Source organism: Rhinolophus sinicus, chromosome 5 (assembly GCF_057876585.1).
Source record: "Rhinolophus sinicus isolate RSI-liver-muscle chromosome 5, RSI-T2T, whole genome shotgun sequence".
Classification (NCBI taxonomy): domain Eukaryota; kingdom Metazoa; phylum Chordata; class Mammalia; order Chiroptera; family Rhinolophidae; genus Rhinolophus; species Rhinolophus sinicus.
The window spans coordinates 49,486,486-49,510,607 of record NC_142505.1 but is presented as its reverse complement, the minus strand read 5'-3'; the positions used below and the strand labels follow the sequence as shown (position 1 = coordinate 49,510,607).

The window sequence follows — 24,122 nt, the reverse complement described above, 5'->3', positions numbered from 1 at the left end:
GACAGAAAAGCTAAGGAGGCAGATGCAGAGGGCGGTTGGGGTGGGTACACTGGCTCTCATTACAGAGGAGATATCTTCTTCAGGACTAGCTTGAACCAAAGTAAAAAAAAACTGTATTTACTGATATGTGTCAGAGGTTATGCGACAGGTTCAGAATTCTTCCTGAAAGTCAGCTTATCGACATCAGGCATAAGTTCCCTGCTGCACTGCAGTCTCATCCACAGGTTTTATACTTAAGAATAGTTATGAATGGTACCATGCAGGGAAACATTTTTAAAAATTGCCCTGCATCCTTCTTCTCTTCTTTTTCAAATAGTACCTCCTTCTTTTAGGGAAATCCTCTTCAGCCCTTCCACACACAAGTTCTCTTGGCAGCTAAACTCTTCCATCCTGCATACGGTTGGGCATTAAACCCAGGTTGAGCCAACCAGAGCACGACACACACACACACACACACACACACACACACACACACACACACGCATGCGTCCTGCCCAGACCACACTGATTAATTTATTAATTAGTCACATAATTCAAGATAGGCTACCTGTTTTTTTTTCCTTTTTTCCTACCTGTAGCAAATAAGGAAAACTCTCTATTCTCTTTTGTGTACAATCTTAGGAATGTAAGCCTGACAACCTTGTCCGCTCCCCACAGAGCAGTGACTGGGAAAATAAATAAAGCCAACCAAGAGATAGGAGGAAAGGGGTGTGTGTGTGTGTGTGTGTGTGTGTGTGTGTGTGTGTGTGTGTGTGTGTGATGAAGGAGAAGGAGAGGGAGGGGCAGAGAGGGAGAAGAAGGAAGAGAAAGAGGGAGGGAGGGTACCAGTCCCTAGATACCTTTGCCTCTAAGATCAGCTCTACCCATGTTTTTTCCCTATTATTGAGTTATTTGAGGCAGTAAGTGATTTTTCGTTTTCCCCAAATGAGCATGGATTGGATTTGCAACTCTTACAACAGAAGAGTCCTGATTTGTACAAGTGTCAGTATCAGCCATAAGGACCCAGGTAGCTCTAGATATCCCTGGAGAGGGCCACAAGTGCCACATGCCACCCACACAGGGGGGCACAGCTGAGGCCAGAAAGGCCAAAGGGAAAATGGCTCCAACATTCCTAAGGTGAGTGGTTGTGTGTCCTTCCCACCAGGCAAGAAATTTAGGTACCCCCAAAGTACCCAAATACTACATGGCAATAGATAGTAATTTGGGGCAATGGCGACTCTTTAGGATTGCATGAAAAACCAGTCATTAGAACTTTGTGTAAAACCTTCATAATAAATAGAAGTTTTTCTTCTTTGAAAAAAGAGCCTGAGCTAGAAGTCACAGAACCAGTCTTCTTTGGACTGCACCAGGGCAGAGATGTACGAAAACGCAGGAAAGAGGACAGGAAGGGAGACCGGTTGCAAGCACTGCCAGTATCCCAGCCGGCCCCGCTACACTGGGGCTAGTTGTGGCTACAGTGCTGCTACCTTTGAAGGGCACCTGCTATGATAGCTTCTTCACATCTCCAATTGAGGGAGCTTGCCAGGGCCGGTGGCAGGATCCTCTGTTTCTCCTGCTGCTGGAGGCTCCTGCGGGTGAGGGCCCAACCCCAGAGAAAGGAGGCAAGCTGGATGCCAGACCCTGAGCAGATATTTGAGTTAAGGGCAGCATGTCTGGCACCCCAATTGAGGGCTAGCAGGTGGTTTTCAGCAGAGCCTCCTGCCAGATCTGCTTAGGCCTGGAGGCTTGTGCTCCAAGAGAAGGTTGGGCATAAACAGGGAACTCAGCTCAGGAAGAGACGGGCTCTAAGCCAAGAACAAAGGCCAGCTCATTAACTCTCCTCAAATATCAGATTTCTTCTCTACTTTGCTTCTCTTACGTTTCCTTTTCTTTTCTTATTAAAGTTGATCAACATATTGACTACTTTAACAGAGGACATCATATAAATGTATAACATAATAAATATTTGTGTATATATTGTGTATATAATATATATGTGTGTATATATTATATATAATTTGCGAGCACACAGCTGTATTTTTGCTGGGTCTTCCTTCTAACAACTGGTGTGAACACCAACTTGCACTCCATGAAAAGACATTGCCACCTTCTAGTGGCAGTTGGGGTAAATTGCAGGCATAAGGTCCTGGGAGATAAGCCATTTTGAGAGTATAGCCTTACCAATAAAAAGGTATTTAAATGGCAGCCAGTGTCACTTAATTCCCCTCCAGTGGAAGCAAAGACAGGTTGTTCAACTGTTGGTTCTGTCAATAACCTTTGCTTTGATAGGAAAAGTATAGTACAATGAGGTGGGAAAACACATCTGAGAACATTTTTAAATAGCAGATGGAACATTTTGAAAGAAGTACCATTGATTCTTTAAGGTATGTAGGATCTGGGAATGTGAGAGAGGAATGCAGGAAAAGAGATTCTTTTTTCTTGCACTTTCTCAAATATAGCTTGAACAGAAGGAAACTAACCCCTTGGCATTCTCTCCTTTCTCCATGAGCTGAAGTTTACCAATGACCTGGGAATCCCCAAAGGCCATTCTCTGGTATCACATGCCAAGGAGCAGTGGGCACAGAATGGAAACAGATGGCACCCATGTCTTCCAGTTTTCACACTCCATGGCAAGGAGAGAGCTGATAGTAGAAGGTCACGGCAATAACACTGTACAAATTAGTTGGTAAAAGCATCAGGGCAAAAAGGCTGGACACATAGATCTGGGAAAGGTGACATGAGCAGAATACGTGGCTATGCAGAGACCCTCCTCCAAAAAATCCCTGGGCCTTCCCTCCTATTCCTAGACAAAAAAAGTCTTCTGTACCTACCCCTTTCAATGACCAATTCCTTCCCCTCCCCCATATCTTCCACTCCTTCTACTATTGCAACATCCCTTATCCTCAATACTGGAACAAGATATCAGGAAAAAATAATCTAGTAAAAACCAGACTCCATCTGTCTTAACTTTTTGGACTGGGTGTATGCAGAAGGACCTTTTTCTCTGGAGACACACCCTGGTGGAGATATAGACACTTTTCAGGAACTAACACAGGTGAAACCCACTGAAATGTGGAAAGTAAATCCTACTGGTGCATTTGATGCCTGAAAGGGAGCGCGGCATTATCCCATTGTCTGTTTGGCTAATGTTAACATTATCTGACTCCATGAATTTTACTCTCATTTAGATTTTTACAGCTGTTCGAGATAATCATGACATTTGCTGGCTGTTTCAATAGTGGTCAGTTTTAAACAAGAGGCTTTACACATGTATGCATATGTAAAAGTGAAAAAGGAAAGAAAGAATAACTTACTTCAATGATAAAATCAAAAGACTTATAAATCACCATTGGCTGAAGTGTATGTGTGTGTGTGTCTGTGTGTGTGTGTGTCTGTGTGTGTGTGTGTCTGTGTGTGTGTGTCTCATTGGTTTTTATTTATCTCTTTTCTGTATGGTGGAAGTTTTTAATAATAAGAACATTCCTGTAAATTCTCATCTACAGAAAGCATTGTATCAATAAAACCACCAACAGTATATGCTTGCCATAAATACTAATGCCTAAAAATAAATAATGATTGTAATTCTTTTTTAAAAGTCCTTTTTTGCATAAAGATCAAAATAGTCCTTTAAATGAACTATTTTAACATTTTCACATGAAACTGCTATCACAATAAAGTTTCCATATTCTTAGTTAAATGGATTATATTTGATTATCAATATTTTGGATATTCTTTATAGCAAGAGGTTTAGAAAAAGCAGGCATTATTATTTTTAATTGAAGAGCTGGTTCTTTCAATGTAAGCAATATGAATTGTCTGTCTTTTATAATACTACTCAGATGAACTGTTTCTCTTAAAAGCTAGACAAATTACAAACAACAATCATTATTTAGATTCCCATTTTGCACTGGCATTTTTCAACATTTTTTGCAAGATGCCTGAATCCTAAGTAATATAAAGCATTAACAAAGTAGCGAATAAGAATGAAAATATGAAAAAATAAACTTTCCAAATGACATTTCCCCTTGTTTTGCATTTGATTGTCTTGGTAAATTGTAGTCACTGGGTCCTAGAGTATAATATATAAATGGCATTTCACTTTTAGCAAAGACATTTGCTCTTCTTATTAAATCACTATTCCTTGCACCTGAGATTTGGATGAACTAAGTTGTAGAATTTGTTTTTAATCTTCTCCTTTTTAATAACTGAAGACAACATTGTGGATGATGACAACACTGGACAATGTTGGAACATCTGTATGAGAATCTCAAAACAACTTTCTTCTAATAAATTTGTTATTATTTAGGGAAATGTTTACGTTGTTGCCTTTCCCCCAGTATTTCTAAGATGTCAGTCATTAAGCAGGGAAATATGCTTTGTGAGTAAACATCTAGAAAGAGGAGGATGTTGTGTTTGACTAAGGACACATGGGCAAGAAAATATTGCAGATTAAAACATCTGAAAGCTGTCTTAGGAAACTTCTTTGTTTGTGTATTAGGGTAAAACATGCTTATTTCAAGAATTCTCTGAAATAATGAAAATGAGAATTATCCTGGGGCATTAGGTTTTGGCCAATATTCACAATGAGCTATGACACATCACTGACCCCCTCCCCCCCGCCCCAGCCCCGTCATGGCCGAACATTTATATTTTCACAGACGTGGTTTAGCCACCTCTCAAATCGATGCCTGAAAACACAGCCAACTGTCGGAGCTTCGGGGCCCTGAGACAAAGCCTTCCCCTTGTTTAAAGACCCCCTGAAATGCCGCTTCCTCCATAAAACCTTCCCTAATGAAGTGGAAATTGGAACCAGATGTTCTTCAACTTCCCTACAAAGATAATCATATTCACTCTACAACCTAAGATACCATCGAGGACCAAATCTGTGCAAACTCGTAATACAACAGAGTCACTAAACATTGTGGCTGGAGGAAAAGCTGGGGATTCTGTAGAGCCTGTGAACTCGAGAGGCAGAAGCTGGGAAGGAATGCCTCCTCTTTTTATCCACAGCGTTTATGATAGAGCTGGTGCATAAGAAGTGCTCAGCAAATAATCCTGGAATGAATTTATCCAATTCCATCTTTTTATTGATTTTATAAATGAGGTCCAGAGAGGAAAAGGAGTCACAGAGAGCTGCTGCCAGAGTTCAGACACTAAGGTTAGCGCTGTCCCTTTTCTGGTATGTGGCCTCTACTTGCTCCTTCAGCAAGTATCTCTGTGTACTGTGCCTGTGCCAGTGTGGTCAGACTTAGATGGGAAAGAGGTTCTGAGAAGCTGCTGCCCACATGCTGCTGTTGCCAATAGGGGCAGAAGATTCATGCTGTCCAGCTGATGTCACAGAGGTAAAGGGAAAGGACTTTTTTTTTTTAACAGCTTGGTTGAATGCTGTGACTTCCTTGGAAAGCGGTATAGAGAGGAGAAATGAGCTACAGAACCAAATAGACCTGAATTAACATCCCAGAGCAAGTTATTCAAACTTTTAGTCATTTTTATCTATCCATCCTTCCATTCATTCATCCATCCATCCATCCATCCATCCATCCATCCATCCATCCATCCATCCATCCACATCTATTCCCAAATGTGGCTTGCTATTATTAAACATTTTGTTAAATGTTTTATATTTATACAGTATTATTTAACCCTGACACAGACCTTGCAAAGTGTCTCTGCCCATCTTACATGTGAAGCAATTAAAGATAAAGGGGCAAGATAGCTTTGCCCCTGGACCCAGAAGGCAGCAGGGGATGTGAGCCTTGGCCCACCTGATCCGAGAGGCCCTGTCCTAATCATGCTGTCATCAACTTCCCACTTCAGGGGTAAGACAAATGCCATGTTTTGCTATAAGGAGCTTTGAGTGTGATGAAAGAAGCAACTAAGCAAATTATCCCTAAAATAGGAATATCCCCTGGAGTTCTTGGGAGGATTAACAAGAATTATAGATGTGAAACATCTAGTACAGTGCCTGTCACACCCGACAACTATGATTGATCTCATAAGGACCGTTCTAGGCTTGGAGAGAGAAGTTCATCAGCTTCTTTGAAATCTGCCCACTGCTCTACCAAATTATAACTTCATCCATTTCTCTATTCAAATTACATAAGAAACATAGAAAAAGATTTCTCATTTATCCCAGGAGAGGACATCACAGTTTTAAGTAGTTAAATGATGTGCTTTGGGAAACAGCTGGGGTGGTGGTGATTGTAATTGTCAGTGTTAAAGGAGGTTGGGAAGGATGCACATTGGGAAGGACATTGTTGGGGAGGAAGGGGGTCGAGGAAGAAGGGACAGAGGCTTCAGAAGCACCCAGTTTCCCAATCATCTAATGTGTCCCAGGCCTGGACGAACACGGTTGGGTCAAATCCAAGTGCACTGGGCTCATGATTCAGCAAGTGGTTTAATTCCATGAGTCATTTCTGGAAAAAGAAAATCCATACTGCGGCATTGGTCCTTTGCCTGACATCTTTCTACCTCATGAAACTAGGTTGGGTTTTTTCAAAAATCCTTCCAGTTAATTTGAAGGGATAAACATCTAACTTTCCATTTTTGGACTTCTTAGTAGCATTGCTATTCACAATTGCTCAATGGCTCTAATTTACCTCAGAGGGTCATTTCAGTTGAATCCTTTAGCATGGGATCTCTGGAAGCTCGCATAGAGCCATTTCTCCAATTCTCATGGAACTGGGCTACATTTGAGTTTGCAATGAATATATCCATTAATTGGAGGTCTGGCTAATCGTGTGACTGGAAAAAGGATCAGGCACCGAACTAGACCAACACATATGTGATGAGCTGAGTAAGAAAAACTGAAAAGGCATTTGCTTCATTAAAATGACCAATTTTCCAATTTTAACATGCAGAAAAAATACAGGTAGACAAATTCTGCAGATAAAAATTAGAGTTGTTTGTATTAAAAAAAAATATGTCAAAAAAAAAAATTAAGGAAAGGAAAGGCTATGCCTGAGTGCATGGTGCATGTGTGTGTTTTCTCTTGAGTAACTCATGGTGCTTACTTACTCTAGGTGCCACTCAGAAATTCCCCTTCTGTGAGGACCTACAAAAGCAGATTAAAGTCACTGATAGTGGTTTGATATTGACTTGATATAGACTTGGACTTAGACTTCATTTTCACATAGATTTGGTTTTCAAATTAGTCACTGAATTGTATTGATTTTGATTAGCCCTGTGTTGGAAGGGTGTTCTTCATTGTTCTCTCTCTTCCTCTCTCCTCTGTACTAATGGAAATATAATAATTAAATTTAAAAAAATACACATTTATGACTGAGGTCCACACATTCTGGGTTCCTAATTCTTTACTTCATTAAGGTATGCTTTGCAGTTGTCCTTTAAAGAATGCTCTCTTCCAGGATCTTGACCAATAAAGTCTAGATTCATATACTACTTTTTCTGGAAACATATCTAGTGCGTTATATGATAGATATAGGCATTTTAAACCCATCAATACATACAGAGGAGACCCAAAAAATGGCAATCCAACTCTTTGAGTTCAAGATCATCGTTGGGTCAATAAGAACGACCTACAGCTCGCATCTAGAAGCAAAGGAATAGAAACACTGGGAGTCCTGTGCTGTTTTCTTCAAGCCCCTTGGCTTAACGTGGGCTACGCTGACAGTAACGTCATAGTAGCCCAGTCATTTGGAGTGTTTGAAATAACTTCTCTCAATCCTCTGCTTTCCTTTCCTTATAAAAGGAAAATGGATACACACACACACACACAAACACACACACACACACACACACACACACACACACACTCACACATTTCTTTGGGAATGTAAGAACAATTGTAATAAAAATGGTTTTTAAAATTCCATTGCTTTTTATTCAGATCTTTCTTTGACTTTCAAAAGAAAAGGCAGTTTAATTTTAGCAACGTTAAGAATAGAGTTTGTATTGTTTTAACGCCTCCAGAAAGTCCTATTTTATAGTTGTGTTTGACTTAAGTAAGTAATAGAAAACATTCAAACAAATGAAAATCTTTGAAAGAAGACTTTGAATTCCTAAGACACTAAAAATTAAGTCTGGGACTAGAAATCTTTGAGATAGTAGGGATTTTTAAATCAATTATTGGTTTCTGTCTTTACTAGTATCTAGTCTTTTTTTTTTTTTTTAAGAATACCAGACTATATCAGTGTTTTAAAGCCATTTCTACTGTATTTTTAACAAATGCGTCTCTATTAAACAAGGTGTAATGCTATTAGCATTATCAGTAGTACTAACACCCCGCCATGCCCTCCAGCTGAGCAGTGGCATGGATGGGCCCTGGCAAGCACGGCTCATGAACTTCTCAGGAGAGTCCTGAAAGGACGATGTTTTTATCCCATTATGACAATGAGAAAACCAAGGCTAAGGATGGTAGCATCCTGGGCCCAAGGTTACCAGGGAGAGCTGGCAGGGCTGGACCTCACCTCCACCTCTACTCAAGCCTGAAGTTGGCCTTCAAACTACTGGGCTGTCCTGACTCTGCCCCGAGAGTGGAACGACTCCATTCTGTCATATGCGCACAGCACCAAGAGCTTTACTGTGCAGTCACAGCACCCTCCAAACAGCAACTTGGGCAAATACCATTTTCACCAGCTCCACTTTTCTCATTTTTAAGCCAAGGCTGCCCTTCCTTCCAGCCAGCCCTCCAATGAAGTATGAGTAAGGCAGGCAACACCTCCAACTGAGGTGTGGTTGCCTTGGTGACCTCCAGAGTGTAAGCATGCACCTACCATTTCCATGGGTTTCCCAGACTCGGATCAATGTTGCTCTAAGTATCTGGCATGGACTGGGCCTTTGACTAAATAGAGACCAAAACTGACCTCTCTTTCTGGTAGGAAGAAAGTTTTGATAAACAAAGGTACTTTTATAATCGGTCCCATGTGAGATACCCCATCCTTTATATACCATCATCCTTATGAAGAGAACTGTCTGTACCAAGAAACAATGTAATTGGATGTGTGTTTTCACAACTGAAGTTGGGTTTCCCACTTGTTTGTTTGTTTATGGGGAAACAATTGTTTCAGCAAACAACTGTTAGGCTAACCCTTGTTAGTCTATCCATTCAATGTATTCGTAATACATTTAGTTCTTTATTATTATAAACGTAATAATAATAATAATAATAATAATATATCCTAATTGTACAGGATAAGAAAAGTACAGAACTGTACTAAGAAGAAAACAAAATAAATACTTGTTCAAAACTACTCTATTTTCTTATGTTATTAAATCTCCTTTTGGCCCATAATTTTGTAATTGCTTCCTAATATTCTGTCTTTTGGAACTTCAGTAACTTGGGCAACCACTTTCCTACTGCTAAATATTTTGGCTCTTCTTTCCCTCATTATAAATAAAATTGCAAGTCACAGGCCAATTTAGGCTAGATTCTCCAAAAGTGGATAATGAGGTCAAAGCATACAAATGTGAAAGTTCCCGATATGTACTAGCAATGTTTTCTTGAAAGCTTTGTCAATTTTCATTCTTAGTAGTGTACAAACTAAATAAACAAACAGACTTATTTTCTCATAATGAAATTGCATCCTTGTTATTTCCTTGCTATTTCCCTTATTACGAAGTAGAACCTAAATGTTACAAAAGGTCAGATATATGTGAAAACGTGGTAAAACATGAATATTTTTAATATATACAGGTAGACAAACATTATGAGACTGTTTAAAATTCAAAGTATTTCTTTTAAATAAGAAATGCAAACAGCATCCCTGGTGACCCATCAGCCCCCATGGGGCTTCAGCTGGAGGCCCTGTGTACTGCTCTGCTGGCCAGCCCACCATCAGAAAACCATACACTTTGAGCGTCTTGCACTCATGTATTTCTGTTCTCAAACACAGAGTTGGACAGGGCCACGGGAGCGGGGTTGGCCAAGGCTCACATGGGTATGACACATGCAAAAGTTCACCTCCTTCCTCAGCAGCCGAGCAGCTTGTCTGGACCACCGCGGACTCACTCATACAGAATTACAGCGGAGAACACAATACTTGGTTCTGTGATCATCATTATGGTTGAGCAATAAGCTGTAACTCCGATTTCCACAGAGTCCAACACACTGGCCACTGGAAGAACTCAAGTGACTAGACTTGCTCTAGTTTCTATTTCCCTTGCTTTTTCACAAAATAGATCTACAAAATTAAGCTGTAGCCCACCATGCTGCTATCATCTTTCAGACTCTGAGTAGAGTCAATCTTAACAGCCCCAGCTTGAGAATGCATATGAAAGATGCCTATATAGGTTCCTACAAAACAGGAAATGATAAGGAAGAAAACAGGGTTATCAAAACAAGACATAATAGTTTGCACACAAAGCAAGTAAAGGTTAAAAACAAATGAGTCATAAACCAGAACCAAATGGAAATAGTTATCACCCCGGTTTTGCACTTCATTTACATTGATTTAGCTGGTTATGTAACTGTAATGAAACACTAAAATCACTAGACCTACAGTTCTATGAAAATAGCAGCTTTGCAAGCTTTCAATTTTCTATTTTCAATGACAGTTAATTCAACATTTCAAAGTATACAAGTTAAATGAGACAAAGAATGATAAATAATGCTGCACAATTGCTGAAATCTGATTACACTGGGATAAGAGCAGGCCAAATTCTACTTACACAAGTTTGGAGAGAGAGAGAGAGAGAGAGAGAGAGAGAGAGAGAGAGAGAGAGAGAGAGAGAGAGAGAGGAAAATAAAAGGGGAAGAAAAACTTTAGATAAATAAATGCTTCCAGTTATTCTTGCATTAATAGATATAATACAAACAAGGAAACAAAGAAAATGCAAATGGTTCAGGATCCCATTTTACACTTAGGGGTGGAAATTAGTAAAACAGTTCCATCTTGAAAAAAAAAGACAACAACAAAAATCGACTTCCATTTAAAAAGCTAATTTATGCACTCCTGAGTCCTCATACAAGTTAAGCAGCACAGAATATCACAGCAGGCATAGAACAACAGATCTTGAACCCTGCTGTGTTTGTTCAAGAAGGCAAGTTAAGCTATTCCTAACAGGAAACAAAAACAGGCAGTCAAGCTATTAAACAGGGATCCTTTTGCCACACCGTGCAGTCCTGAATGCATCAATTGCTGTTCCAAACAGGATTAGAGATGTGGTTTTCTTTAACTATGGTTTTGAGAAAAATGTTTATGCCTGCTCAGAATTCTCAGGCTGATATTAACTAATACAATACAAGCAAGACATAAAGCACTTTTGAAAACTCTAAGAAACTGTCTTTGACAAACTCCAAAGTTGTGTGAAGGTGGCATAAAACGAAGACAAGGGGGTACCAGTGTGTGGAAAAGTTAACCCACATACACAGCTAAATCTGGAATTCTCTGCCTTTTAAGTACTCAAGGCCCCATTCTACAGTAAGTCAATCACACAGTAAACAACTGGAGATTAGTCCCTACTGAATAGGCACCTTGAAAAATGGACCACTTTTTTTTTTTTTTTTTTTGCCACGTATGACTAGCAAATGTGCATTTGCAAATGGCTTTGGGTAATTCTGCTATGTTATAATAATAAAATGGAATCTCCCAGATATTTCTGAAGAAATCAAGATGTACCATGTAAGGAAACAAAGGGAACTCTTTCTCACATATGGACCTCTCTTCATTTTTGAATTCAAGGAGAATCAGTCCAATGGAGAAAGTGGTTCAATTCCCACCAAAAAGAACAGATCTGTGATGGCTTGAAGGCATCTGGTCAATTGCTACATGGTTTTTAACCAAGACTTCAGGACGCTGCCTATGTCTTTGGTAAAAATATTTAATGTTGATTAGGTGTCTCACCAGTTAGTATTACAATCTTATACCAAGGGTTGAAATTTATAGTCTAGAAATTATCTTAGCGGTGCTTAAGAATCACAGGAAAAGCAAAACAAAACACTTGTTTTTCAAACCGTTCTTCCAGAAAATAGTCACAAAGGATTAGGAGATAAGTTTTGTTAAGACCGTCGAAATATTAGAATCATGAAAACCGTAGCTTATAGACAGCAACCATTAATGAGTGCTACACATGAGAGGGACATTTTTCGCTGCAGATGAGTGGAGAGATTAAAATAAGCATGTTTACAGAGACATAACTATTTAAAATATTTATAGAGAAAACAGTTGCAGATGATACAAAGAGAGATTCCAACAAAAACACAGCACGGATGCAGACACCATATGGTCCAATGTATGCGCTCATGACCTCATGTGAAAAGCAGACTAAAGACGTAACAGCTGGAGATGCAGACCTTTTACCCTCCGAACAACAACCTCTTGGGCTTGGAAGGGGCTCATTATAGTCATGTCCATGGATGGGTGAAATCTACGGGCAATGTCAAAGGCTTTGGGAAGAAATCTCTCAAACAATTGTCCCTGGAAGACTTTGCTTTGTTGGGATGTCAGTCTGCATTTCTTCTGACTCCGCGTAAAAGGAGCAGTCAGGTAATGCGCAGAGTTTCCAGTGAAATAGGAGGAGCGCCCCACACCTCCTGGGCTCTCTTTTTCATCTCCTGATTATTCACTGGGCTTGAGTCAGAACCACAAACTACTGTAGAGGTCCCAGACCACCACATTACGTATGACTGTCCCCCGGATCTGCTCTAGAGCATCACGAGCCAAGACAAACAAATGGTCGTAGGGACTCTAAATTGTGCGAGTGTCCAGCATGTCAGGCTCTGTGCTAGGCACAAGCAAGAGAAATAACTCTCCTAAGAAAACTGGAAGATTAACCTTTCATTCTTGTTAAAGAAACAAGAATCCTAAGGCTTCGAGAGGTTCAGTAACTTGCTCCCGGTCACAAATGGCTGGAGGCGGGACGACAGCCCACCACATTCCTCTGCCGACCAAGCGGCAAGACAGCACATCTGAGGAGCCTTGCTGCTTGTAAAGACCTCATCCTTCTAGTAAAGGACTCTGCTAGTGCCACTGAGGTAACACTGGGGAGAGGAAGGGAGAGAGTGTGAGGGGCAGGGATGCTCATACCCCACCAGTTGACAGCGGCAGCTCCGAGGGACGCTGCCTTCCATCTGCAATGTGTTTCTGCACACCTGCTCTCACCTTCCAGCCCAGATACCTGAGGTTTATGTTTAAACTGCTTCTCCAGAGAGCTGAGTTGTCCAGAAAGTACCCCCAAGGAGTTCTGAAACCATTTCCTGCAGGGCTCTTAATAATTTTTAAGGTACGCTAAGTACCTTTTTCTATTTTAATAGAAAAGAAGGTAACGTGTAGCCACGGTGTGAGGACTAGGAGGCAAAGCAATGTCTTATTATACAGGGCAGCAGAAAAAGGCCCTGGGCCGGTCCACTGTCTTTTGGAGAAGGGGAAGCCACTGTGGAATGCTCCTCAATTCTGCATTTTCTATGATCACAATACCATGCTGCACTTGGCAGGGCACATGAAGTGAGTCAGTATCTAATGACAGAAGGAAAGCGAGCAGTGGGTTAAGTGCTAGTGAAGAATCACACATTCCAGCAGCGTTTGTTCTCACCATATTCTGTGCTGGTTTGTTCTGAACTTTGTTTTAAAATTCCACGCTGATGGCCCCTAAATTCATGAGGAATCTTCTATAACAAAGTGCCTTTGAATATGGATCAGTGGAAATTTGATGAGTAAATGCCAGTAAGTTGAGGTTGGTTCGTTTTTAGGCACTGAATTTGTTAAGTCTCTTTACAAAGAAATTTCAAATGTGGGCAATTAAGTAAGCATGACCTATCAAAGATGCTGAGTCTTCCAGATAATCTGGAATTCTGATCATATGTTTACCCTGGAAGCTGTTGCTCTACTCAAATACTTTAACTTTAAATGAAGTGTTCAGTCCTTTTGTGATGGCACTGAAGTGTAATCAAACATTTCCACAAGCCAAGTCACACACTAGCACGTCTCTCTTTGTTTAAATATCTCAAATATATTTGAGTAATTGTGTAATGATTTCTAGGCCTCTGGTTGTCCATATGGTCTGAACAGACTGTCTTTTGTAGAGCAACTGTGCTATGTCTCTCAACGAGGAGAAACCAAATGATCTCTGCTCCAAACTGGAGCGTTTGGGAGGTACTGCTTAAATTTCAGAGTGGCTCCCTACGTCAACTCCTGAAACAGAACCAACCCACATCTGACCCCCAGAAATCACTGTCTTCTGGAAATCTTGCTTGTGTTTGTGAAATATACAAGAACAATGCAGCAGGCATCACGTGACATTTTTTCTGCCATAACTGTCCTTAGGATACAATGACATGCCATGGAGACGATACAGCAAAGCCAGCACTGCAACCACATGGAATCTTTCTGGACAGAGAACATTCTAGATGGTGAACCAGATCATCTCAGACAGACATGAGGACCAGTGAAAGGGTCTGGCCATTGGTAAGAACTGTGCTCCGATGCACTCTGGGTGGTATGAGTGATGAGGCAAGCGAAGGAGCTGCTGATTTTGCAAATAATGAAACCCAAGGGCACTTTTCAGAGATTTGGCTAAACTTGGTTGATGGATCTTACTAATTATTCACATTGTCCGTCTTCCTAGGAAAGTATCCCAGGGGAAGACCTGGAATGCTACATCTGAAGGAATGTGCCAAACTTACTCTTGACCTATTGTTTGAGAATTCTCAGCAAAATGGTTGGGCATAGATTCACCCCCAAACCACTGGCCACTGTAGGATTCTTTGGTGGGATTAGCTTGGCAGGAGACAGTGGACAACTGCCTCTGTTGGCCTTTCCGTTCCTGTCCAACTTCTGAAGTTGTAAGAGGAAAACCATTTCACTGGTCATGAGCAGTGCTTAGTGCACAAGACCATGAAGACATGCACGACTGGGGATGGCTGGAATGTGATGGAGAAGAGTTTACCTTTTGTGCCTGAGGGAGCTGAAAAGTAAGGGGAAAACAAAACAAAAGAAAAAAGAAAGAAAAATGCCATCATTACATAAGAAGGTAAGATTAACTGTAAAACTTCATTCAGCTGCCATTGGAAAATGGAAATACCAATAATGAGAGAAAAAGAGGAAAATAAAACCAAAGCCAGGTCATTTCCCAAAACAAAGCTTTAGTGTTGATGATTTCACCTGCTATGTGAATCTGTAGTATCAACAGCTAATCTGTGAGCACATGTTTTGGGAATGACCATGCCCAGGCAGTTTGATAACCTCCTAAAAGCTGGACCTGAGGTTCTTCTGTCCAGCGGCCCAAAGCACACACTTCCCAGAGCTGATCCCTTCTTCCTGTATGCCAACAGTTCCCACTGGAGGATGACTGGAGACATTTGGAGGTGTCAAAACTGGGGGGATGGGCAGGAACAAGTGCTATTGGCCTCTAGCGGTTAGAGACCAGAGATGCTGCTAAATTGCTTACAATACACAGGACAGCCCCCACAACAAAGACCTCTCTGGCCCAAATGTCGATTACACCAAAGTTGAGAAACCCTGCTGCACATAAAGGTAAGACCATTAGAAGTAGCTTATGCTCTTAAAGTCAATTTTTCTTGCTTTGTAGCACATTAACTGTTTCCTTTATTGGTGGCTAAGGAAGCACGCTCAAGAATTTGTGCATTTGAAGTAAGCTAATGTTCTAAGAACAACAAAAAGGCAGTCAGTCACTCCATAAAATAAGACATAATAGCTTTCCCAATGGCACAGGCAAGGAACGGAAGTCATAGATATGTGGAAAAGATGAACATTTATGAGACACATTTGTCTATTTTCCTACATGGAGACAATTAGGCGGTGGTTTAATGCCACAGTATTTGTGACTGCCATTATAGATAGCATGCAGTGTTTTAATAAACATCTTTCTAATCTGGAGTGGAATTACTATTATCCACATATTAAATACCAAATCTAGGAATTACATCATTTTCAAGACATACTTCTTGTCATACAGATGAACATTTATTGAGTGTGAACTTGTCATCAGGCACTGTGTTACGCCCTTTATTTATATTATGAAACAAAATCGTAGCAACCCAGTACTAGGTACCCTTATTACCCCCATTTTACAGATGAAACATAAAATGGAAGTTTGAGGTGAAGTAATTGTACAATGTCCCATAGATACATTAGAAAGCTGGGTTGCCTGACTTTAGAATATACAAATTCAGTTCAACCCCCACACTCTTAAAAGCCACAAACACTTGGAAATTGTGACTGCAGACTTCCTGTTTCTCTCCAGTTTATAACATCAGAAATACTAGAAGATGCAAGACAACTGAACCAGACATCCAAGGTCCCCATTTGAATCTTCTGCCTTTACCATTCTTTTTTTCACCCTGGGTGGTGTGCTCTCTCTATATATGCCCTAAGACCAAGCCTTTCTTGAAACTATTCTAAGCTTCTGCCCATGTGGATGGAGCCCAGCAAAGGGCAGAAGGGATTAATCCACACCAACAAAATGTATTGGATCTTAGAGACTTCTCCAGAATGGTCTAAAGAATTTTCATGAAGGGCAGACCCCAACCTCTCCAACACTCGCTTTTCAAGCAATTTTATCCTAAAAGGTCTACCAATTTAAGAAGACAGTAATACAAGCATGTTTTTCTGATTTTTTCCTCCTGGTTATGGCTGCCACTATTCAAAAAGGAAGTTCACAAGTTCCTCCAGGGCTTCTCAAGAGTTCAGAAAAAATGCATCAAGAGGTGAGAAATTGAGCCTAAAATGAGGAATCACTTAAAGAAAAGTCTCTTAAATATTAAACATCTTTTCACACAACGGAAAAGAAACCTTGGGGAGGTGAACATTAAGGGATAATGATAAATGTATGTTTCCTTAGGAAAGCATTTGTATTGAATCACAGCTTATGTCATATGAAATGCACGGGGGGGGGGTGAGAATTATAAATGTTTGATGAACCATAAAATAAATACCAAAGTTAAGTCTTGCACACACTGCCGGACTTGACAGGTTTCTTTGAAAGAAGAGCTGTCCTTTCTCTCTCTCTCTCTCTCTCTCTCTCTCTCTCTCTCTCTCTCTCCTCCCACCCCCTCTCTCTCTCGCTTTCTCTGTCTCTCTCAAAGTTTTATCTTAGCTGAGCAGAAAACACTACTTTTTAAGTCACCCATTTAAGCACATGAGAAGAAATCCTGGGAAGGAAAATGAGAGACTAGGCTTTGTGGTGATGTCTTCAGTTTAAGACTGCCCTCAAACTCTCCACAAAACATATATTTTCCTCAAGAAATAACTCATGAGAACAAAGAGCAACTTTCCTATCGGAGCTTTAAAATACCATAAATTACAGCTTGCAATGCCCTAAACAGGTCAGACTTCTGAAAAGCAGCCTCAGAATAGAACATAACAAATTTAGGTGCTACTGCTTGGGGGTTGGCTTTCTGGAGGACACACCACCCACCCGACATTCACAAACAGTGCGCAGAGCCCTGAGCAGGGAGCCAGACCAGCCGGACATTGGTCTACCCCGGTCTCTGGCTGCAGTCTTGAGGCCCATGCCTTCCAGCCTTTGGCCAGGGCGCTTGTCTGTAAAAAGGGATGGCGGAGAGAGGACTGGAGAATGGGCCAGATCTTGGGAGGCCAATAGGTTTTGCCTTGAGAGCCAAGTCTGACTGATTAGTAATGGCTGTCTGGAGGGCCATGTTGAGAAGGGTTCTGCAGTTATGTCTGAGTTGTGTTGGAAAGAATGTAATAGCCAATTAGCAATGTCTGTTGTGGGCCAAAAAAATAAGGAATAGCAAAACATATTCCTGGCCATGATGATCTCTAAAGGTCTTACTGTACTTTTCCTTTGCAGTTCTGAGCACATATATGATTTTTCTGTGATTTATTTGTTGAGTGTCTCTCCTCTACTAGGTTGCAGGCTCCATTAGGGCATGAGGGTATCTGCCCTGAATGTAAGTCTCTATGAAGTTCTCTAAGCTGTGCCTGTGATTGGTGCTCACCTTGTTAAGGAAGGTATCTTATTAGTAGGGTATACGTAGGGTGAATGCCAGGCAAACATAATGGGGTACCTGCCTTGAATCCACTTCCTTGCACCCACACGCATACCAAGTTGATAACCAAAGCTGACGGCTTTCAAGAGAAAAATAAATATCTCTGCCAGAAGGACACATATGAAACCCTCGGATTCTCATGCCAGGCACCGGTTTCTGTATATGTGCAGACAGTCTCCCTGACCCATGGGTGTGCATAAAACCAGCCTGGGAACTGCCCATCATCGCATGGCCAGAGGGGAGGCAACTTCTCTTCTGCAAAGGCCTTTCCTTCTTCAAAGCCACTTTGTCCTGCATTGTCAGGCTCTGGGTCTGTTTTCTCACTCACTACATCAAGGTCTCCACAGCCAGCTTCAGGATCTTTGTAGGACAAATCTCCCCAGTTTGGATGATTCTATACCCAACGGTACACATCTTCTTGTCACTTTTTAAAAGGAGGGGCAAAGAAAGAAAGAAGTTATGGTAGGCTGTGTGCGTGCACATTCCTAGAGAAAAGCTGTTGCAGGATACATTCATGTGATACTTCATATTCGAACATAGAAAGATGGAGACTTTGTCATTCAAGATAGAATGGAGGAGAGGAAAGGACTAAAGATGAAGGTGGCAGTAATATTAGGAACAGCTCCCCTTTAGTGAACATTCTCAAAGGACCAGGTTTGGCTAAATGTTTCACCATCTTGAGCAATGCTGGTTCTCACAGAGGAACCCTGGGTTAGATACAGTATTCTTCGCAGTTTATAGATGAGGAAATAGATAATGCACTTGACCCTTGAACAGCAAAAGTTTGAACAGCATGGGTCCACTTATATGTGGATGTGTTTTTAATAACTACTGTAAATGTATTTTTTCTTCCTATGATTTTTACTAACATTTTCTTTTCTCTAGCATTTTTTATTGTAAGAATACAGACATAATAAATATAACATACAAAATATGCGTTACTTGATGGTTTCTGCTATTGGTAAAGCTTCTGGTCAATAGTAGGCTAAAAAGTTATATGGGGAGTTTTGACCATGTGGGGGTCAGGGGAGGTTGGTGCCCCAGCCCCCTGCACTGTTCAAGGGTCCACTGTATTTAGAATAGCTAAGTACAGGGGGGTGGTAGATGAGGGTAAAGGGGATCAAATATATGGTGATAGAAAGAGAACTGATGCTGGGTGGTGAACACACAATGGGATTTATATAGATGATGTATTACAGAATGGTACACCTAAAATCTATGTAACTTTATTAACAATTGTCACCCCAATAAACTTTAATTTAAAAAAAATAGCTAAGTACAAGTTTATCTAGCCAAGAAATGCTTGAGCTGAGGGTCAAAGTCAAGTCTCTCTGCAGCCCCACCTTTGCTTTAAACGTCAGGTTCAAGGGGCTGCTTCTCATGAAGATGAAGGGTGATAAAGCCCACTTAGTCTCCTGCAGGACTTGGGGCCTGTTGGACAATTCCATCTGGACTTCTCCCATATAAGAAAACGGCAATGAGAAACCCTGGTACTATGCTTTAGGGGAGAGTCTGGATAGAAGACAGAGAACGCAGCCTACCATGTTTCTCAGCATGTGATATGATGTATGGTGTAGCCTAATTGTTTACCATGCCCTCTCCTGTCACAGACATTGACATCTGTTCTTTCTTCCTCCTAGAACCCTCATTCTACACGTCCTCCCCTGCTGAGCTAACACCTCTACTTCTTTGATCAGTTGTCACTGTCTCAGAGAAGGCTTGTCTGACTCCGTATCACATGCCCTCCTCACATGCCCTCATAACACCACATACCTCCATTTCATAGCATAGCTACTGCCAGTTGCAGTAGCTGCTATTTTGCCCTTTTCTATTGGTAACAGAAACCCAACTTTTAGAGTTTAGGGTTTAGCTAAGCCAAGCTCAGCTAATGGACTTTATTGGAACTTGGTATGGCTAAGTGATTCAGTTGTGGCCCACCCATGGATGTGGCTTTTCCAGATAGTGTCCTTAAAAGGACTCCCTTCATCCTGCTGCCAGGAATGTTGATATGATGGCTGGTGCTCTAGTAGTTATTCTGGACGATGAAGTTATTTTGAGGATGGAAAGCACTCACTAGGACGTTGAGGACAACCGCCAGCGCATGCTATGCCCCATTCCAAGTGTTTTACCTATATTAATTTATTGAAACCTCACAAACACCTTATTAGGCAAGTTCTATTATTACCCCAGTTTTGCAGATGATAGAACTACAGGGTCACACAGCCAGAGAGCAGCAAAGACAGGATTTGAGAAGGGAGGCTAGTGAAAAGGTTATTAAATAATTTAGAGGAGAGATGGTGTAGAAATGGATCAAGGTGCTGGTGGTGAAGGTGGCAGGAGGTGCCACCTAGATCTATTGGAGAGCAGAGATGACAGACTGGATGATAATATGAGAAGAGAGACATCAACGGTGTGTCCAAGGTTTTTGGCCCAGGTAAATGCAAAAATGGAACAGCCATTTTCTGAGAAGAGGAAGACTATGGGAGAAGCATATCTGAGGGAAAATATCAGAAGTTCAGTTTTGTCTAAAACTGACAACGTTAGAACGTCCACTGACCTTGCAGGCAGAGGTGTAGGGTACGCGGTATGGCCACTGTCCGCATGGAAACAAGGTCACCTAAGGGAGTGGAGTGAGTGCAGGTAGAAGAGAGTTGACATCTGGGGACTGAATCATGGGGTGGGGGTGGGGGTGGGGTGCCACCAGTTCAAGACTACTTGCTGAGGTGGGCTGGGAGAGGGGCCGTGAGGCATCGCGGGTGAACAGAAAGAGATGCAAGTGAGTACTGAGTCCCTGCGGCTAAATAAAGGTGTCTCAAGATGAGACAGTGCGTCCAGCGAGGAAAGGGAGTGTTTTTGTTTTAACTTCCCTCATTTGCTTCGTTTCAATGGCACAGTTCCACGGAGAGTCATGGGGACAACTGAGTGGACATCCATTGCTCTTGCTCAACAAAGTTCCAGAACTCGTTGGACTTTTTCAAAAATAAAACTCCAATTAAAGATCTATTGATCAAAACAACACATTTCACTATAAAATATATAAAGACCAAATGGGAAACAAAGTGTTTTCCTGCCAACTGTGTAAAACAAAAAACGCCTGGCCTACATATGTTTATTCCATTTGTAAAACTGGCCCTTTGCCTCAGGCCTTATGAATGAGCGATAGATCCCTGTTCGCTGCAAAGGTTCCTTGTGTTTATTTTTTTCTTGTTCATGTTTGCATTTATAATCTTCCATTCTTCCTCATTAAGCAAAGTGGGATAAAGAGCCCACTCTTCTATATATCAGAGGAAGTTCTGTTAATTGGCTTTAACTCCAAAACCTATGCCAAGGAGGGGAAGCTCTCTGGTGAGCTAAGACTTGGTGGTGCAAGTTCTGTCCCACATCCATCCACTTCTGCCACCCCCCCGGGCGAGCCACCATTGTTACTCATCTGTCTCCTCACTTATATTCCACCCCCAATCCTTTCTCTACACTGCATCCAGAATGATCTAACAGTGTAAGCCTGGTACTTTGTCAGCCCTGTTGTCCAAACCTTGCTTGCTAACCTCAAAGCCTTTGTGGGGCTTTCTGTGATTGGCTGATGCTCTGCCCTCCTGCCCATGTCAATTCCCTGACACCCTCCCACAGCCCCCACACCTCACTGATTCCAATACATCTGTCAGATTTCAGCTCTGATGGCACCTCCTCTGACAGGAGCCCTTATCTTAACTCAAGTGTCTTTCTATGACATCATCTTGTTTATTCCTGTTTCACGATTTATTACATTCTGTAATCTTCTTGTTTATTTTTTTATTACCTCTCCAGCTAAGAACTTAAGATACATCCAGGGGCCACATGTATCTTATTCATTGTTTATCACTAAGGACTACACATGCACTATAAGAATGTAGTACATATTTGTTGAAGGGGTAGGGGAAAGAGAAGGGAAGGGAAGGAAAGGGAAGGAGGACGGAAGAAGGAAGGAAGGAGGAAGAAGGAGGGAGAGAAAAACAAAGTTAAAACTAGAAGAAAAAAGGAAGAAAGGAAACAGAAAGGAGGGAGGAAGTAAAGGAAGGAAAAGGGAAGAAGGAAATGGAGCAGAAATGAAGGAAGGAGGGAGGGCCTTGGAGTTCAGTAGATCAGGTATCCAATCCTACCCCTACCACTAACCAGCTGTGAAGACTTGGGCAACAATATATCATCTTTGAATTTCTCATCTCTACGGTGGTAGCAATAACACCATTTTATCGGACTAAGGCGAGGATCTAATGAGATAAATACACGTTGAGAACCTACTAAAGCCTCTGGCAAGTAATGGTTGCTGTCTATACCTCCTGACCTTGAAACCTCTAGTTTTCAGGGTTGGTCCCAAGCTCATGGTATGTCAGAGTTTAACTAATAACCAACTACCTCATGGTCCACAGAGAAGTCCATGGGCCTGAGCTCACAAGCCCCCTCAATGGGCCATCACTCCTTCCCAGTGGCTTACGTAAAGAAGTGGTAAGGACTGAATAAGGTGCTTTAGACAGTGTGTAACTCTGATAGTGGACATGTGTCTCTTTGTTCTCATCGTAATGCCTTTCTTTCATAGCAGTCCCCATGCTCTGGGTAAGGAAGGCTCTGCTCCAAGCCCCACAATGTGGACAGTGCCCAGACCTAAGTCAATCAACTCATCACCCTTTCTTGGCTATATTAATTAGCTCAGAGTAGACATGTGATCTAACCTAATCTAATAAGGACTTCTATAGAAGTAATCAAAAGTTATATCCCTCTCACCCTTTCTCTCCTCTTCCAACTAGAGCCTGCACTGCTGGGGACAGATTATCAAATGGGGCCTGAGAGTGAAGCCAATATCATGGAAGGCGGGGCAGTCAGATGGAAAAAACTCAGCGCCAATGATATCATTTGAGCTCCATGTGCATCCATGGGACTTAGCTTCTAGTGGCTTCCAGCTTGGTACGAGCCATGGAGGCATCCTGAAAACACTGAGTTTTCCCATTATTTCCATAGATACCTGCAGCTGGCCATCTCTAGTACATGCCATGGCTGCTCACAATTAAATTTTACTCGTACAAATCAAGGGATTCATCAAAATATTTCCATACTGTTTGCTCAGCTTCAGAATTACTCAGGAGTAATCGCCTCAAAAGATTTCCAATGCAATGTGTGAAATTTCCTTACAACCACACAGGGCATCATATTTCTCAAAAGTCTGGAAGCCATTTTGGTCTTTATGATAATATTAGGTAAGTCATGAGACAAAAGGGTATCTCTTTGTGCCATTCTCTTTGTCCTTAGAATCTCCTTTTCCCCTGGCCTTCGCATGAGGGTCAGTTTACTTTCTTTACTCCATACTCCTTCTCTCTCTTCTTAAATGTTGGAACTCTGCTGCTTATTCTATAATCCCTAATAGAGGCGACTGCCCCAAGTCTCATGGCTTCAATCAATTCTTTGTTATGGTAGTGTTGATGAAGGAGGAAAGAATGGAAGTTCTCTAGAGATAGAAAACCTTGCAGAGTAGAAGGCAAGAACAAAAACAAGGTCAATTTAAAAAAAATACATATATAACTGACTTTTCTACTTCAAAATTACTCAAATCCTCATTCAAATTTTTGCTTCATATCCTATAAATCCTTCAAACCTTGTTAGAAAGACACATGGGGAGCACGGTGTCTATGCATTCCATATTGTCTTGCTATTATCAGCTTGGGTGTTATCTTACCTGACCATATGCAATTTATTAGTGATTTCTCAACATCTAGTTTGGAGTACAGATGGAACTTTATTTTTCCAACAGTATGTTTAAAAGCAAGAAAAATATGGACAGAAACACTCTTCTTTGCAACACATATACTTTTTAAAGTGTTTCTTAAAAAAAAAATCTCACAAGCAATACATTTTCCTTGTAGAAAATTAGATATAAGATATAGGCAAAAGGAGACATTTAGAGCCACCTATGGTGGTAATATCCTTGTTGACCTCAGTCAACAGGATGTTAAATAACTGCACAAGATTCAATTATTTGAAGGTATAATAAATTACTTATTGAATTCCTTATTATTAGCTGAGTTAGATTCACCTTGTCACTAACACAAATGACAGTGTAATAAACATCCTCATAGTGTAAACATCCCTGTAATAATAAACATCGTTGTAGTGAAATTGTTTATACACATTTTCAACTTCTCAAGAAGCTGAATTATTAGTTAAGAGCATTGTATATTTCAATCCAAAT

General features: G+C 41.1%; 1 protein-coding gene across 3 annotated transcripts in view; it reads right to left on the bottom strand.

Moving 5' to 3' along the window:
- The window catches only part of CACNA2D3 (calcium voltage-gated channel auxiliary subunit alpha2delta 3), an 837,281-nt gene that overhangs the window by 220,380 nt on the left and 592,779 nt on the right, over positions 1-24,122 (bottom strand). For 2 of the 3 annotated variants that reach the window (XR_002136724.3, XM_088798500.1), the window contains exon 14: positions 14,824-14,841. The exons of the other annotated variant lie outside the window; for it this stretch is intronic. Coding sequence is in view for 1 of the 2 variants with exons in the window: in XM_088798500.1 (XP_088654626.1) it covers positions 14,824-14,841 (18 nt within the window). In the remaining variant the exon portion in view is untranslated. The remainder of the gene's footprint in view (positions 1-14,823; positions 14,842-24,122) is intronic. 3 annotated transcript variants of the gene reach the window in all.